This window comes from Neolamprologus brichardi, chromosome 14 (genome assembly GCF_056152115.1).
Source record: "Neolamprologus brichardi isolate AB-2024 chromosome 14, ASM5615211v1, whole genome shotgun sequence".
NCBI classification, from domain to species: domain Eukaryota; kingdom Metazoa; phylum Chordata; class Actinopteri; order Cichliformes; family Cichlidae; genus Neolamprologus; species Neolamprologus brichardi.
The window spans coordinates 17,606,410-17,624,241 of NC_142117.1; the positions used below are offsets into that span (position 1 = coordinate 17,606,410).

General features: G+C 41.5%; 1 protein-coding gene across 2 annotated transcripts; it reads right to left on the bottom strand.

Moving 5' to 3' along the window:
- Positions 1-357: 357 nt before the first annotated feature.
- tsku (tsukushi small leucine rich proteoglycan homolog (Xenopus laevis)) lies at positions 358-13,401 on the bottom strand. 2 transcript variants are annotated; one of them, XM_006804663.3, is made up of 3 exons: positions 12,988-13,401; positions 5,932-6,243; positions 358-3,551 (listed from the first exon to the last, which is right to left on the bottom strand). In XM_006804663.3, the coding sequence occupies exons 1-3, from the start codon at positions 13,000-13,002 to the stop codon at positions 2,811-2,813; spliced, it is 1,068 nt and encodes a 355-aa protein (XP_006804726.2). In that variant the 5' UTR covers positions 13,003-13,401; the 3' UTR covers positions 358-2,810. The 2 variants fall into 2 exon arrangements, with proteins under 2 accessions (XP_006804726.2, XP_006804727.2); XM_006804664.3 differs by lacking the exon at positions 12,988-13,401 and adding an exon at positions 6,957-7,013.
- Positions 13,402-17,832: the final 4,431 nt, after the last annotated feature.

The following is a 17,832-nucleotide window of genomic DNA, read 5'->3' on the forward strand; positions in this document are numbered from 1 at the left end:
TTTTTTTTAAAAGCTATTCAGGAGCACAAGCGTGCCCGTATGTGTCTGTGCATGCGTGTAAATAAAGTTTCTGAGTTGTGAAAGCGACACAAACCACAGAGATCTAAGCTTTCCCTCGTTTCCTACAGAGACACACCCTTTGCTGTGAGTCAGGCACATATTGCACACACTTTCTATGAAAAACTGGATTTCTGAGCAAAATGTTAAATGCGGCGCAGACACTGACACAATATTTCCCCGCATGTGGTTCAGTTTTGAATGTGTTTCATTTCCTCGGCCGGCACACAGAATAATTGTTCCCATTCTTACGTCACAAAGAATTAAAGCAGTCAAAGGATGTAAGAATAGTCAGATTTTATATAAAGTTATATACAGCATAGTTACATACATACAAATATAAAGTCTCTGCTAAACTTTCCTCCACTTAAACTGAAAAGACTAGATTTGCTTTCAAATATCGCGCCTTTACAGATTGCAGACTAAAACCCTAATGTGCAGTCTTGAGGCTGCACTGAATGCCACAGGAATGCCAAGGTAAGCACAGCGCTGCTCGATGTTTAAACATTAACACATACCGGCATCGTTTCATCACCAAGTATGTGATAACAAGTGATAATAATACTGGATATGAGCCAATCTGCTATGAAACCCATCCCGCTCAGCTGGAGGACAACGTGACCGGGAGTCACAGCGACTCCAGGTCTGCACAGTCGAGGACGCTTATGTCCTGTTTTGTAGTGTAGCTGTGGAGAGGAACAGTTCAGCTCGGGCTCAATGGGCACAAAAAACAAACAAACAAACAAGCAAACACAAAAATCAAGTAATGAAATGGTCATTTTGTGGGTGTAACAAGGAAAAGAATTTTACCCTCAGCATGTGTAACAAGACTTGACTTTGTTTCCCACGCACTTAAAGGAATCTGCTCCCTGGATTCTAGAGTTCAATGTTTTTTGGGGGAGTTGTTTTTGTGTGAAATACTTAACGTATTGTGTTAACCAGCAGCCACTGTTGGCATAGCTTAACATTAAGACTGAATACAGGCTTATACGAAGACAGCCTGGTTCTGTAGAAAAAAGTGAGAAAATCCAGCAAATGAACGGGTTGTATCTCTTGTAGGTGGACTGTGTTTCCATGGAATAAGCAAAGCAGGCAAGGACATGTTAAATAAACCTTACTTCAAGTGCTGCAATGATGGTGCTTGTGGTTCTTAATCACCGGCTGACGATTAAATAGGTTTGAGCGCTGGAGATCGTTAGTGCTACGCAGGAATAGTTGAGCAATAATCTGTGGGATACTGACAGAATCTCATCTAAGAATTTGTAGCATCTGATATCATCAACAGCGGTAAGAAAAGCAGTTTTGCTTGGCATCAGTCTCATTTCGGTGGGAGTGCGTGGAACCAGTTTTCGGATCAGGCACCGGTGGCTCGTCGGTGGAAAGCTGGTTCTTCCAACAGAGCTAGGCTGCTTTCTCTGCTTCCTGTCTTTGAGCAAAGATAAACTTCATTCTAAAAAATAAGAGTGGTATCAGTCTTCTAAAGAAAACCCTCCCCTAACCTTTTCTGTCAAGCGTCACATTCAATGTCACATGAAAAATCTTAGTGGTCACTGGTCAACAAAAGTCCCTCGGTGCTGTCGTTCTCAGCAACGCTTTGAAGGAATGATATTTTCCAAAGGTTTAAGTGCATTATTATAAAACAATACCGCAAATCTAATAAGTGCAATTAAATCGTAATGTGGTCCGCTTTGAAGCACACTCAAGGGATTTAATAACACACCACTCTACTTTTGGCCCAATTTGGGAAGAGTTTTTCTCTATTGTGGGGTTGCTTTTTTGATAATTCCCAACATTTTATTTTTAGCAAAGAGTGTCACAATGCCTTTACCCAAAGTACCCCAGATGGCCACTCCTCTATCAAACACACCCAACCCTATAAAAAGCCATCATAGGTTTGGAAAAAATCCCATCTGGGGCAACCTGACCATGATCGTCCCATTAGAATGACAGAGGCAGGGCGGACCGCCAGACAAGATGCCAATGAGCAATGAGCCCTGATCTCAACCACAGAAAACCTGTGGAGTTCCTCTCCACAGATTCAGCAGCAACTCTGGGCTGCACCGACTGAAGAGTGGGCTGCCTTCCCACAGTGTTCCTGTCCATGAAGAGGTGTACTAGTGCCACAATCAATGCAGATGGCACATTCATTATGGACCGTCTTTTTTCATACCTGCAGTTATGTCACTTCATCAAAGTATGGTGCTTATATTTTTTGGCTTTTTTTGTCCTTTTTTGTTCATTTGGTCATTACTAAGCTTGGATATCCATTAAAAGCTAATGAGAAGCAATATATGAGTGGACATTTGCATACCGCTCAAACTACACCAGCAAATTTACAAAGAAATGCAGTGGTGTGGTGTAAAATCCCTTGAGTGTACATGAAGTACACTCCAGTACTTTAAGTAATGTATAAACATTGCTTAAGTTGTGACTTCATGACAGGTTCTCTACCAGTTTAGACAACACTGCATTTTAAAGAAAATGTGCTACATAAAAAGAGACTGCGTTTTAAAAAGATACAGCATGTATGATACTTCATGAAGGCTACCTCAGATATTCAAAAGACACTCCAAAATATCCCTGTGACTTAATAAGAGCAACACACACACACACACACACACACACACACACACACACACACACACACACACACACACACACACACAAATAAAAGTGTTTTCATCTCTAAGCAAATAAAGGCACAGCTCTGGTATCAAGGCTCCAAGAAGCAGTCCATTCCCTCAGATATGGTCTCACAGCACAATGCCGTCTGTGTTACAGGTCAGCACCTCGTTATGCTGGACCTGCCCCATCTGCCGGTGGAACAGTCCCTGTTTCTGGGTCCTCCAGCAATGGTTGTTTCGTCCCAGTGTGATACTCTTAATGCTGGGCAGATGGGTCAGCATGTTAGCTGGCAAGGATGCTATGCCAGAACCGGTCAAATTCAGCTCCTGCAGAGAGTCTAGCCCACTAAACACTGTGGGGCTCAGGCTCTTGAGCTTCGGGTTGTTTGATAGATCCAGAACTTGCAGGCTCTGGAGACCTTTGAAGCTCATTGGCCTGATGTGCTCGAGTTCGGGGAGGCCACTCAGAGATAAATAAACCAGATCTTTCAGCTGAGCAAAGGCTCCCTCTGTGATTTGTCTGATAGGGTTTCCATCCAGATTGAGATACCTCAGAAGAAGTCCCGCCAGGCTCGGCACGCTTGACAGCTGGTTTGACGACAGAGTTAAGCTCTGGATGTGTAAAACTCGGCCGTACAAAGCAGCAGAGACTGAAACAAGCTTGTTTTGAGACAGATCCACACTAACAGGTTCACCGTGAACCTTGGAAGCAAACACCTCCAAGTCAAACTCCCGGAAGCTGTTGTGGCTGAGGTCAACTTCAACCAGGGGGAGCCCAGAGAAACAGCTCGGCGAGAGGCTCTCCAAGCTGTTGTGGCTCAGATCCAAAGACTCCAGATAACGCAGCTTGGACAGTGCGCTGGGGCTTATCTGGAAGTATGAAGGAAGGAAACAAGTTAACAAAGATAAAAAGAAAGAATAAACATTGAGCAGTAAGCTGCAAGTAAATATTTTCATTTATTTTGTGAGACTGGTGGAGCTTGCACCATAATGGGACCAGAAAGGGGAAATACTTGAGCTGTTATCTCTGACGCTAGCAGAGGTGTTAGCTACAGACTTGCATGTCCATTGTGCTCCATTAGCGGTCCAGTGAACTTTGAAAAAGGTTTTAACTGGCTTCGTCTATCTCTCTCAACACTCCGCTCTGTGTATCAGACTCCATCAATTTTGTGTCCTTGTAAAAACTTGATATATAATTTAATGATTTGTCCTTTAGAGTATTTGGAGATAACACTCCAAACTAGCTGGCAGTAGGGAGCAGGTCTGAGCTGCGTATGTCTGAATCTAAGTGAGAATAAGCTGGTAGAATTTACAAAACACTGCAGATTCAGCCCAAGTTATAAATCTTTGTTTAAAAAAAGGCATAAAAAATTAGTATGCGAGAGAAAAGTGTAATAATAGCACAAGTAAAATTCCTGACCATGAGGGAAAAAAACACAACTTTAGGATAGTAAGGAATGCAACACTTCACGCCCAATAACCTATGCGTCATTAAGTGGTGAGCAGGTTACATTAAGGGCAAGGTGTGTAGGATTTGAGCAGAAATGGAATCTACTATTCATACCTATGTTTCAAATAGTCTCAAACTGCTTGACAATTAGAACATTTGTGATTTTATTACACAAGAACAAGAAATTTATATTTACAAAAGTAGCATGCCCATACAGAATAAACAAACACTACTTCTGGAAATGTTTTTATCTGTATTCATTTGCTCACCTCTACAACTTGACATGAAGGTTTAGGTCCAGACTTTGACTAGGCCAAAAACGTTCATTTTGTTTTGTTTTTAGTCATTTAGAGGCTGACTTGCTGGTGTGTTTCAGATTATTGCCCTGCTGCATAACACAAGTGTGTTTGAACTTCAAGGCTTGAACTTCAGGATTTTCTGGTAAAGAGCAGAATTCATGCTTGCTGTAACTGATTACGGCAAGTCGTCCAGGTCCTGAAGCAGCAAAGCAGCCCCAGACCATAACACTACCACCATCGTGTCTAACTGTTGATATGATGTACTTTTTATGAAATGCTGTGTTAGGTTTGTGCAGATATAACAAGACTTTCCACAAAGTTCAGCTCTTCCTTCGTCAGTCCACAGAATATTTTTCCAAGTCCTCGGGATCATCAACATGTTTTTGGCAAATGTGAAACAAGCCTTTGTGTCGTTGTTTATGGTCACCAGTGGCTTTCTCCTTGGAACTCTCCCATGGATGCACTTCTGCCCAGTCTCTTTCTTTATTGTTAAATCATGAACTCTGATCTTAACTGAGGCAAGTGAAGCCTGCAGTTCCTTAGATGTTGTTCTGGGTTCTTTTGTGATCTCCTGGATGAGTTATGGAAGTGCTCTAGATATAAAGTGGTCACCACCACTGTTCCAAGTTTTCTCCACTTATGGAGAATGGCTACCAGTATGGTTCACTGGGGTCCCAAAGCCTTAAAAACAGCTTAGTAACCCCTTTCAGACCGACAGGTGTCTGTAACTGTTTCTCAGTTTCTTTAGATAGTGATTATAATGTGCTGCTTTCTGAGATCCTTTAGCCTACTTGTCAGACAGCTTTTATTTAACAGATTTCTTGATTCAACAGGACTAGCAGTTATCAGGTGTGGGTGTGGCTAGTGAAATTAAACTCAGCTTTCTAAATATGTGGTTAATCTTTGGCAAATCATGATTTAACAGGGGACAAATCCCTTGTCACGCAAAGCCAGGTAGCTTTGGACAGCTTTTTTTTTTTCCTTAAGAAACATTCATTTAAAAACTTCATTTTGTATTTACCCTGGTTATATTTTACTAATATTAAAATTTGTTTGATGATCTGAAAGAAAAAATAAGAAATCAGGAATGGGGAAAATACTTTTTTACAGCACTGTACCAGAAAATTATTACACTAGTACTATAATCCTCCCATATGGAGCGTTGGCGCGCTCAATGGGTTTAGGTTAAACTTTTAGGTCAAACTATTGTAACTCTTGAACTACTGGCGCAATAACAAAACTTCCAATGGCTCCTGAAAGCAGCAACTCTGTGCTTTTCAGTGATATAAGGGTCATTACGGTAATCCCAGGCAAGATGCCACATCAAAATCTGGGCAAATAACACCGAAAACAACACAGCAAATGACAAAAACAAAACAATTAAAAAAAAAAAAAAAAAAAAAAAAACTGTAAAAAGAACCCAAATGCCTGAAAAACCACCAGTGAAAGTTTAGTCTTTAGTGGGTCAAGGACATATATAGGAGTTCTTTAAATTACTTACCTTTGTAATGTGGTTGCTGCTGAGGTCCAAACTGATGAGGGTGGTGTAGCCTGGACCAGCCAACATAGTGTCACTGAGTGGGCCCATTTCATTGGAGGACAGGTCCAAGTGAGCAGTGTCCAGTGGGATTGGTATGGGCATGGAGGTGCTGGGTCCCAGCCCTCGGCAGTCCACTTTGGTCAAGCTGAAGCTGTCGAAGAGACCAAAGCTTTCCACTTCACAGTGGCAACCAGGATGGCAGTTCTTAACAGCGCTGGACTGGGCGTCCGCCAGCAGCAAGAGACCGAGCCACAGCAAGAGAGCCATTATTCTCTGGAGAGAGAACAAATTCACTATTTACATTAAAAGCCCTCTTAACAACACTCCTGCCTGCCAGGTTAAAAACGGTTCCTGGGCACAGTTGCCATCTGGAGAAACTGCACCTCTCACTCACCATCAAATCCAACCTTGCCTGAACTACCGAACAGAGTACCTGGATTTTAGAAATTTGAGGAGCTGTGAAGGCTTTTGTATAGCTCTGAGAAAAAGACTTCACGCTTTTATTTGTGCAACTTGAGTAGCCCCAATTTCCCCCTTCTCTGTCTCTCTCCCTCTCTCTTTTGACTTCCCAATGGGTGTGACCTAATTTCTTTGATCAATGAGTTCATTTGCACTTTCTTAGTCAACTCACTAGAATGCATACGCATAGTTATAAAACTGAGTGTATCGTAAATCTTTGATCCATTTTGAAATTAGGGAGAAAAAAAAATAAGAGAGATGTGCCCACATCCTCTGAGCCTCGGTGTATTAAGAAGACACAGTCAGAAACAATTTCTCCTTCTGAAATGCTATTTCCATGTGACTGCACTGTAAAGCACAGCAAATACGGAAAGAAACTTTATAAATGAAATGACTGAAATTTAAAAATTGCTCCACAATTTTAAAAAGCTTTAAAAAGAGAATAAATTGCAGAATAAATATATAATCATCCAATAAAAATACTGCAAAACTGAACCAAGACCAAACCAGAGAATAGCCAGTCATACCTATATTCAGCTCTTGTGTGCTGCCTCTGCGTGTATCGGAATGAATGGGAGCTTAACAGTGTCTAGTCACGCAGTTCAACTAAGGCAACAAGTATACTCACACACACACACACACACACACTCACAAACAGAAAATGGACAGAGGTTAAGAGTTGTGTAATAGTTAGAAGTGAAAAGTCATGGTGAAGTTGTTGCATGCGTTAAACAGAAGAGTATGTGTTAAAAGATAAAACCTGCAGCTTTGCACCAGTATAGCTATGAGAAAATGACACCCTTGCCCTCCTGTTTTTAAATAAGTAAACTAGAATAACTGTCATGCTGTTGCAAATTTAAAAAAAAAAAAAAAAACTCTTAGAAGTTCCACTTTTTTATTGGACATTACCAAGAGCACAACATTCAGTATGAATGAATTTAATTTTAAGGCTTTCCAAAAAAGGCAAAATGTATTTTCAGTAACATCTAGAAAGAGTTAAAATGTATTCCCCTTACATTACGTATGAGCGTGAGGAGCGTAGTTACACATTACTTGCTGTTTAACATATGCGTGCCTCAAAGTCTGCTCAGCCAAAGCCGCTCACCTCTGTGCAGTGTTTTGCTGTTTTGACCCCTGTACACACTGCTATTGGTTAATCTGTAAAAGCGATAGAAAGCCGTGACTGTGCGTTCCAAGTGCGGACTGTGCACGTCCCCCGAGCTGCACATTTTGACCAGACATTAAGGGACATGTTGGAACGCTGAGTTCTTTACAAGCAGCACAGTTCACATGCAACTTTTTTTTAAACTAAAAGGCTCATTCAGCCAATCACACACACTCACATAGATGCATCAAGAGCAACTTGGGAGTTCAGTATTTTGCCCAACAGTTCAACAGTTCAGACGCAAGTAGCCACAAATTTGATCATCCAACTTTCCAATTGGTAGACAATTTACCTCCTAAGCCACAGCCGCTAATGAATTCATTGAAGAAAGATCTCTCTGAGTCTACATTTAAAATCTTATGTATGAAAACTGATTGTCATAAAGAATGGCATAGGTCTACTGATTTTCCAGTTGAAGTGCATTAGCAAACACTGTTTACTTTCACGACTAACAATTTTTATCAATGGCTTTTTTTCCCCAGATGAACACAAGAAAAAAACTGAAAAAAAACTGTGATGAAATGTACGACACTTTTGTCATCAAATAAAAACTAGATAAAAATATTTTGAAGATACAAAATCCAATCAGAACATTATTTATTTTCTTTTTTTAAATGGGAAATGGTACAGCTGGCTCCACCCATGTGTGGGCGGAAGAGAAGAGCAGAGATAAGGACACAATTCACATTTAATATCAAGGAAAATAAGACTAGGACTAAAACCGAATCAAAATTCATTAACACTGGTTAGCAGACCATAGAGAGCTAGTTTCTATCAGTTTCAGAATTGGATTTAGTTTTTATTATTTATGATTGTATGGAGGACATACGTCAGAGGCAAGATTTCAGCACAGGTATTACAAAAAAAAAATGAAAGCAGCTGACTCTCAGTCTTGTAGACTTCTAAAGTCTCAAAATGCAAGTCCATGAATGTCTCATAAAGCAAGTTTTTTAATTTTTTTCAAAAGGTCTTTTATATTTATTTTAGTTACCTAAAATGTTTTTCACATCCAGTTTTAGTTAACTAAAATGACCTTGGTCTGTTGTCAGATGGAGGCAGTGACCAAAGTAAGTGGTACAACCAGTCTGTGGGCTACTCGTGCTTGTGCTGTTGCTGGTTCACCATCCAGGCGTGGAGAACAGTGAGGTTATAACACATAAAGTCCTCAAGTGAGTGTTAGAAGCAATGAAAGCACTGCTGTCACCGTCTGTGCTTTTCATACTGTATTTTTGATATTCAATGTTTTTTATCCAATAAGCTCAATTACACAGGTTTTTTTTATGAGTTTACAGGAGCACATTGAACACCCCTAGATGTAGGCTCTACGTAGGCACACTGACACAGAACTTTTACTTCACCCCAGCCTGCAACTACAGAGAGGAATGCTATAGGCAGACTATGGCTACGTCCACACTAATGCGTTTTCGTTTGAAAATCGTTTTCTCATCGTTTTCTCTCCGTTTTGGCCTCCCGTCCACACTGAGACTGCGTTTTGGAAACGCTCTCGAAAACGAATACACTTGAAGATGGTGCTTCGCGTCGCAGTGTTGACCACGAAAATGGAGACTTTCGAAAACGATGACGCATTTTAGTCATGTGATACAGTCATGTGACCAATTCAACAAAGATAGCGGAGGGCATTATACAGCAGTTGTTTTGTTTGCTCTCAATTTTGACAGCCCTATTAAAGATTGATATCAGTTTGTACATGCTTCAAATAATTTAATTCTCACTCTTTTGCAACTTTGTACTTTTGTGTTACTTGCAGCAACAACTCCACCTCATTGTTAGTCCGTTTAAAAAACTCGGTGCTTTTCCTCGACATTTTGCCGCGGCCGAACCTTCTTGTGTTTCACGCATGCGCAATGCTGGAACGTAAGCGTTTTCGGACATTTCAATGTGGACGCACAACTCTGTGAAAATGACTGAAAACGCTAGTGTGGATGCGGAGCGTTTTCAGACGAAAACGCCATTTTCAAATCTATCCGGGCTAGTGTGGACGTAGCCTATATGTGGAAAACTGTAAAACCAAGTGCTCTTCAGCAGTTTGTCACTTCTGTGGTTATCCAGCCACTTTCATCAACCCTTCTCCCCCTCCTCCACTGTTCGCTCCCTCTGCATTAGTGCTGAACTTTCTGCGCCAGGTGTGCTTCCCAGCTTCTTGCCAATAAATCTCAGCTAACAGCAAACCACTGCAGGCAGCGCCTCCAGATCAGACACATTCTAACTGCTGCAATTATCCAACAGCAGCACGAGCTACAAAAGCCCCCCTGAGAGGGCAATTGGCAAAGGACTGTGAAATCAGCCTCCGACATGTTCTCGCTTTCAGAGGTCTTCTCACACCTCTTCATCCCGTGAAAGCCGCACATTAACCTCTGCTGGCCCCTGAGGATTTATCAGCCATTAGTTATATATGAACACATGCACAGTGATTATTTTTATGGGATCAATCTTATCTTTGCAAGCTACATGCAGAGTTTTGCAAAATATTATCACAGTGTTGCTCAATTTTCTGTAGTGTGATCAGACTTATCAGATAAATGTGTCAAAAGTCAATCGAAAAGCATCGCTTTTATTTGCCTGCAAGCAAAATCCTTGTGTAAGTTCAAATAAAAGATCTTCTACTGTGTCTTCTTTATCTAAATGTAACCAAATTTGTAGAATACAAATATACTGCAGGCACATTTTAAAGCGTTACTTATCTAACTATCTCTCTGTTTAGCCCTCCCATTTAAAAGAGTCAGACCTCTTTGAGCCCCCAATGTGTTTAGCATCCTCCGGTGCTCTGATGTATTCGTTATGTCACTGAGACTTCTCTGTCCCAATTTAATCTTCAAGCTGAAGACTAAAAAGTGTGTAATTAGAAGATGGATGCTGCACTAATCCTTTTAAGCCAAATTAATGCATGACAATGAGGTGGAGACGAGAAGTTTGAATTAAACCAGCACTGCTTAAGTGTTTTAAAACAATTAGGTGCCAATGAAACGCCATCAGTTCTGGCGAATAAATAAAATCTGAGGCAAAGAGACTAATCACATTCATCCCAATGCACTCTGAAAAGCTAGCAGGACAGTACTTCAGAATAAAAATAACTCGCTGGATGTTTATCTGGATGGCCTGAATAAAAGTAACACTCTTTACACAGGTAATTGTAGTTTATACACATATATTAGTAGAAATTACCAAAAAGTTTACAAGGCTGCTAGAATAATCATCAGCAGGTACAGCATGAAAATGCTGCTTACATAGCCATGCGGCAGTAATAGTAATCTAGTACTGTAGCCAAAACTAGCTGCCTGAGACATCAGTCAGTTAGTATCAGCCCATTCAACCAGGAAAGATTAACTCTGGGTAGTTTAGAAGTAGTGTCATTCTGCAGTTTTCATAGGTTTACATCACTTGACTAAGCAGGTACTAAACACTAAAATAGTCTTTATCCTGCCAGCTCCTTACAAGGTCGGTTTGATATTTGATAACACAAATATGGAGGAAAACAAAAAAAAAAAACACCAGATAACTCCCCCCCTGCATGTACTCCCCAGGTGGTATCCTCTCCTAGACCATCCTGACTATTTGGAGAAGGTAATTTAAGCTGCTACCCCTTTTCCCCCAACAGGTCACCACATCACATGGTCTTTTTGTAGTGCTTTTACTGCTTTTAGCTGTCAGTGTGATTAGAAAAGTGCTACAAAAAGTTGAATTCACTGCGTCACATTACCTGTGCCTGATAAGATATAACACCTCTATAGTAAATGGTAAATGGCCTGTATTTGTATAGCGCTTTTACTAGTCCCTAAGAACCCCAAAGCGCTTTACACAATCAGTCATCCACCCATTCACGCACACATTCACACACTGGTGATGGCAAGCTACGTTGTAACCACAGCCACCCTGGGGCGCACTTGCCAGAAGATGGCAATAATGAATAAAGAAATTTAAAAAAAAATGAAAAAAAAAAAACCTAGAACAATAACGTCAGTATGGAATTTCACAAACCTAAAAGACTACGCCTTTGATACCGCCTGTGGATTTGTTGCTGCTATACAAATAGTACAACCATGCAGGAGGACATGCAAAGGGTTGGTGTGCCAGAAGAGGATGCTAAGGACGGGGTGAGATGGAGGCAGATGAGCCATAACCAAAAGAAGAAGATGAAAACACAAAGAGGAAAAACAGGCAAAGCCAAACACAATTACAGCAAAGGAATTTTGAGAAAAAAATTACTAATAATAACAAATAGGCGATCTAGCACAAACCTTACTGCTGGGTAGCGCTAGCATAAAAACCCCAAACTCTGCTACAACTGTGCACTGTTGGCCAAACAGTACTGTTGCTTGAATTGCCCATCCTGAGGCCAAGTGTCTCCAACACTGTCCAGATTTAATCTTGTTTTGGCCTGAAGCTGAAATCTGTCAAATAGGCCAATATTTCCCCAGCACTAGCCCAATCATTTCCATCTTTCTAGTGCAACTTCAATATACTGTTTGTTCATTTTTTGTTTATATATAGAAAAAAAATAAAAATAAAGAATACTCACCGATTTAACAATGACAGTATTGTTGGAGGGGACATAATCAATATCGGCTCCAAAAAAATATCGGTCAAGCTCAAAGGAGGGGATTTGGACTGCATCAGTAAATGTGAAGAAAATGTGAGTGCAGAGCTTTTATTTGCTTCTATTTTCATCTATATATCCTCTTCTCTCTCATTTATGGCTTTGTGTCAGTGTCAGAGTTTCTCTTCCTCTTTTTCATCGTAAAAGGCCGACCAAACGCTCGCAAAAAGTGCCGCAGCTCGGTCAGCATTGCCACAACTTAAACCGTCGTGCCATGCCTTGCGAGAGGGGAGGCGGGTACCCACGCACTGCACGGACACCTCTGTCTGCAGATCAAATTTCCTGCAGCTGTACGTGGCAGAGCTGGGGGTGGGGTGGGTTGGGGGTTCTTTTGCTTAAATACACTAGAATAACTTGAAGAAAAAAAAAAAACCCTCACATGCTCATTTCCAAGAACAGTTTACATACTTTTATTGCCAACCCCGCCCCTCTGAGCTGTCACTGCAGCTCTGCGTGTCACCTCAGCGCGCATCGTTTACAGTAGACAAGCACCATAAAGTTTATTTCTCCCTCTGTGTCCGGACAACATGAGCTAACGACACGCAAGAGCCCGGTCGGGTCAGTCGGGACACCAGGGGCGGTTTCTTAAACAGAGGCAAACGTGAAATCTGAGCTGGCCAGATGTCTCACCCTCCTCTGCTCAAGGCTCTCTGTCCGACAACATTTAACAGCTTGGAAGACAAAAAATAAGCAGACGAAGAAGGGAGATGATAAAAAAGAAGAGGGGAAAACGCGACTTTGTTACTTTTCTCATTACTCTGTGTTTCCAGGAACTTACTTTGGTGCCTTCCATCCAGGCAGTCCGCTTTTCGGCTGCTTTTTTTCACTTCACCGCTCCCATTTTCCAGCCCCCCGCCGCTCTCTCGTGTCCCGCTGGCTCGTCTGTCTGCTAGTCGTCATGAGCTCTGCAAAACCCCTCTGACAGTATGCTCTGCTCCGTCGCAGTAAACTATCAGGAGCTGGAAACACCGGGACACACTCGTCTGTTCCCATCCCATAAAGTCCTCCTCCATTCCGCTTTAGCGCCCACTAAAAAAAAGCTAACTAGAAAAAAACAGCACTCTTCCTGTTTGTTACCGCCAAAACAAAATGTTTTAAATAGAGCTCACAGAAGAATTTATTCCATTTTATCGACTATACCAGAAGCACGGGCCTTCAGGATGGCTTTTAAGTTTTTATTAGCAATTTTTTTTAATAGCGGATAGTCAGCTAGGTTATCTCGGCTCCTGTTGCCATGGTTCCTGTACAGGTTATGATGTGCCCTTAGCTAGCTAATCTCTATACAGCAACATATCATGTTAATCTTAATAAATCTATTTACCCATTTCGTATTAGAAACGGGGTGAATTTACACACTGAAACTGTTTCAGAGGTCTCACCCAGGCTCGCTCTGAAAGAAAGTTTAAAAAAAAAAAAGCTCACGTTTTTATTTTGAAAGGATCGCTAGTACGAGTTTCCGCTTTCTCGATGCCGAGCTCCGTGCGCCCTCTAGTAGCAGTGGAGAAAAACAAACACGCGCGGAAAGAAACGCTGAAAGCATGGTTGCGCAACAAGGCGGTTTGTTTCATTTGGCATAGCCACGCGTCTTGATGAAACTGATAAAAATAAATAAAATAAAGAATAATAGTTCATGTGAACGGAAACCCAGACTTTTCCTGTCGCGCTGTTTTTCCTAGCGTTTTTTGGTGTGCAAGCAAATAAGTTTGAGGCGTACAAGATAATACCTACAGAAACGGTTATCTGTTTAATTTGAACATATTTAATAGATATTTACTTCCAATATGACAGGGGAAGTCTGATCGTCCAAATACAATCATGACAACTAAATAAATAACTAAGTCAACCATCCTACACAGGCCAAATCTGTGGAGATTTTGTGTTACACCCTGTTATCCTGACATGGAACACTTCTCTCATAATGCAGAAGCAAAAACACAGAGGTCAAGTGTGATAATGAACATCTGTTGGTATGCAAACAATGCCGGCTCTCTCTATCTGCACCCTTAAGGTCCATTGTTTTCCTCGTGAGAGCATTACAGCACCATGGCACACACCCATACAGTTACCCGCACACACACATGCACCAGCACTCCCAAGGGTGCACACAAACTGAGGCCAGCATTGAGGAACTGTACAACTATTGTTTTTTCCCTGCAAACAAAAAGGCACGTAGTACAGTAAGTTCTGCAGGAAAGCTGGTCATATTTTTTGCGTGTTTTGTGCAAACACTGTCACACGCATAGACCTCTGGCATCTTTTTTTGGCAATAAAAGGGTCTTCAGGTTTGTCAAAAGATCAGAACTTGCTCAAGACCCTAACACTAATCCTAGTCTAATGACATCATAAGTAAACCAGCTCTCTTTCTTCTTGTTTTTCTCCTGCCATGGCATACTGCTTATTAAAAATGCCACCAAAGGATTAGAGGCCTGCTGGACACAGGCCCCTAGGCCCAGTTGGTCGAGGGAGGCCTTGAGTACTGCTTGAAATGAAAATGAAACATACACCCACCAATGAAGAAATGCAAAATGTACCAAACTGAGACAAAAACGTCTGCAATAAGAGACAAAACGACCCCAAAGATACACAGAATAGTTCAAAAAGACCGAAATGGAACACGAATGTGAGATAAACACAAGCAAAAGTGCAATATAGCCAAAGCCGAGCCACACAGTTGCTGCAAAGAGATTTCAAACAAGGACACACAAAGTGATACAAAATCACACAAAGTGTCTGCACGACACATCATTGGAGACACAAAGGAAATAGAAATCACTTTTGTGTGGTTTGCTCCCACTGCGAGTTCAGGTGTTTGGATAATATGAGTGGGTGCCTTTTGTGCTCAGGGAGCATTGTTTCATAATCTGTCCATTCTACAACAGTCATAACAGCCAGAGTGCACCTAACAACAAGTTTGTGATTGCTGGGTCGTTCTGTTATTTCAATGTCAGTGTCAACTGTGGAAACAGTGCAGGCTGTAAAATCCTCCTTGGTTACAATCCCAGTGTTCAGGGGCGTGTTACAGTATCTGAAACTGAAAAACATTACTTATCGTTCATGCTATTGGGATTTTTTTTTAAGGTAACAAGAAAAACCTTTATTCACGTGGCAAAATTCAAATAATAGATTATAGGGTAGGCAAATGATTAAGCAGGTGGAGATTAAACCTCCTGAATAATGTTTGCAGAGGAATAAACCAGAAGGGTAAAACCAACATCGCTGCTCAGATGTTTGAAAAGAACAAACGCCCAGTTAGGTTTATTCAGAGCAACGTGCTGCAAAGGCCAACCATTTAGGTTTTTCGAAAAATATTAATAAAAGTACAAGGACTCAGAGGCAATTGTAACAAGGCGTTACCAAAAGTTAGAGATCTTGCTCATTTCTTCTGTTAGTCTATTCCAGTTATACCTGTTAGAAGTTCAAATTAATCCAGTTTTAGCAGTGTCCAGTAAAGACATCTGAGAAAAAAGTTACATATGACACATTTTTAAATAAAGTAAAGAAAAGAGATTTTTAAAAATCCATTTACTGTTAAGTTATTCTGACAGCTTTAAAGTGCTTAATAAATTCATCAGAGCACCACCGAGTGTGAGGTTTGGTTAATAGTTAATTCACCAGTATACACAAGCTCTTTACTTGAAATCATATACTTATTGTCAAATTCACTGAGTTACAAAAAAAGGGAAAAGAAAAAATAGTAAGCTATTAGTATTATTTTTATATTACTTATAATACATATTTACTTGAATTCGTGAACAAAGACAGTAGTTTAAGTGGTTGAATGTTGTGCTTTGGCTAAAGTAATAATAATCATCATCATAAAGAACTAAAATATTTGTGTTTTCCTGATTTTTATTTTATTTATTTATTTTTTTGAATAGGTGGTTTAATAAATTTGTACTGCATATGCGCCTAACTGAGCATGTGCAGAGGGAGTGCAATGCTCGGGCTTGATTTTGCCTTTTAGTGTTAAGTGTTATAAACCAGCCCGTGTTTCAAATCTCCGTGGTTTTCCCTTTAAGACGGGTTTAACTGTGAGGGAAACAATAGTTTTCTTTACTGAGCGGGTTAATTATATTAAGTTATATTAGCCAGAAAGTCTTTGGACTTCAAGGGGGGGAAATATGAACAAGCAGTGAAGGACTTGTCCACTAGATGGCACCAGAACTCATTAAAAAACCCACTATGCGCTTAAGTTTTTTAAAAAATATATTATTACTTTTTTATTATTATTTTATTTATTCATTTTTTCTCACTTTAATCACAGAAAATAACAGCTGCAGTTTTTTTTTTGGTTTTTTTTGGGTTTTTTTGCCTGTCCCATTTGGTTCTTTAGCCGTCAGAATTGTTGTCTGAAGACCAACAAGGATACCCAATGGATTTATTTTGCCAAATGGATCATCATGGCATTGCCGTATTGGTCCATTTGATCAACCTTTGTTTTTATTATTTATTTTATTTTATTTTCAGTTGTTACAGACGGGACAGACATGAGTGAAGGATAGGAAAGGGAGAAAGAAAGAGGAAGGAAAAGAAAAACAGAAGGGGAGAGGGACAGTGAGAAAGGGGGGGGAAAAAAATATCTCCGGGATCACCTGTTGAGAGAAAAAGAGTAGAAAACAAGCAAAAAAACAAAACAAAACAAAGCAACATACTATACACAACACCATCGCATTAATCTAGCTAAGTGTAAACAGCAGCAAATACCAAATATTGAACGTTGTTGTGCAGCACGCAGGACAGACAGCGCACAATGTGCTTTGAAGAAGCAGCCAAGAAAGGTGTGATTCAAGTCTACGAACAGCAAACACCTGTGTGCACACCTGTGTGGATCGGCGCGCTTGTATTCAAATGGTTTCCCCATGTAATGGTCTGCAAGAGGATGTAGAGAGCCATAGCCCTGTCCCCCAGGGCATGAAGCAGGCATGGGGGAGATCCAGGCCCCAGACATCCAGAGGCCCCAGAGTGCAAGAGCCCAAGGAGGACCACCGGAGGGGCATCCGTGCCACCTTCATGGGAAGGGCTGAGGATCCCCAGACGAGGGGTCACCCAGTAGCCGCCAGGCAGAAACTAGAGGGGGCTGCACCGGCGTGCCCGCCGGCTCCGCCGGCAGCCAGCTGTGCCAGAGTGAACCGAGCCGCAGGCACAGAGGCCGGAGGCCCGAGGGCCCTCCGCGCCCCGGAAGAGGCCTGACCGAGCAGCAGGCGCCAGGCCCCGCCAAGTAGCCACCGGGAGTGAGCCGGCACATGACCTGAGCGCCCAGCCCCAGACACCAAGAACCAACAATGCACCGACCCCTGAGGGCATCAGTCACCGGCAGGGAGTGTGGTGAGGGGAGATAGGCCTCCACACTTGGAGGGCCTGGGAGTTCCCAGAGAGGTGGAGTCTAAGACCCGACCTGACATATAGACACAGACAAACAGGCACACACAGACACAGACATGCATTCCCACCCTCATGCACACATATACAAACACTCAGCACTCACCCAACGTAGGAATAAACGTAAATGGACATGTACACACAATCACACTCCCCAAACATACTCTATACCCCGGGTCCAGGTATCCTCGCCCCCAGAGGGGGAAACGGCACCCAGACCCAAGAGATGTTACCCTTCCCTCCG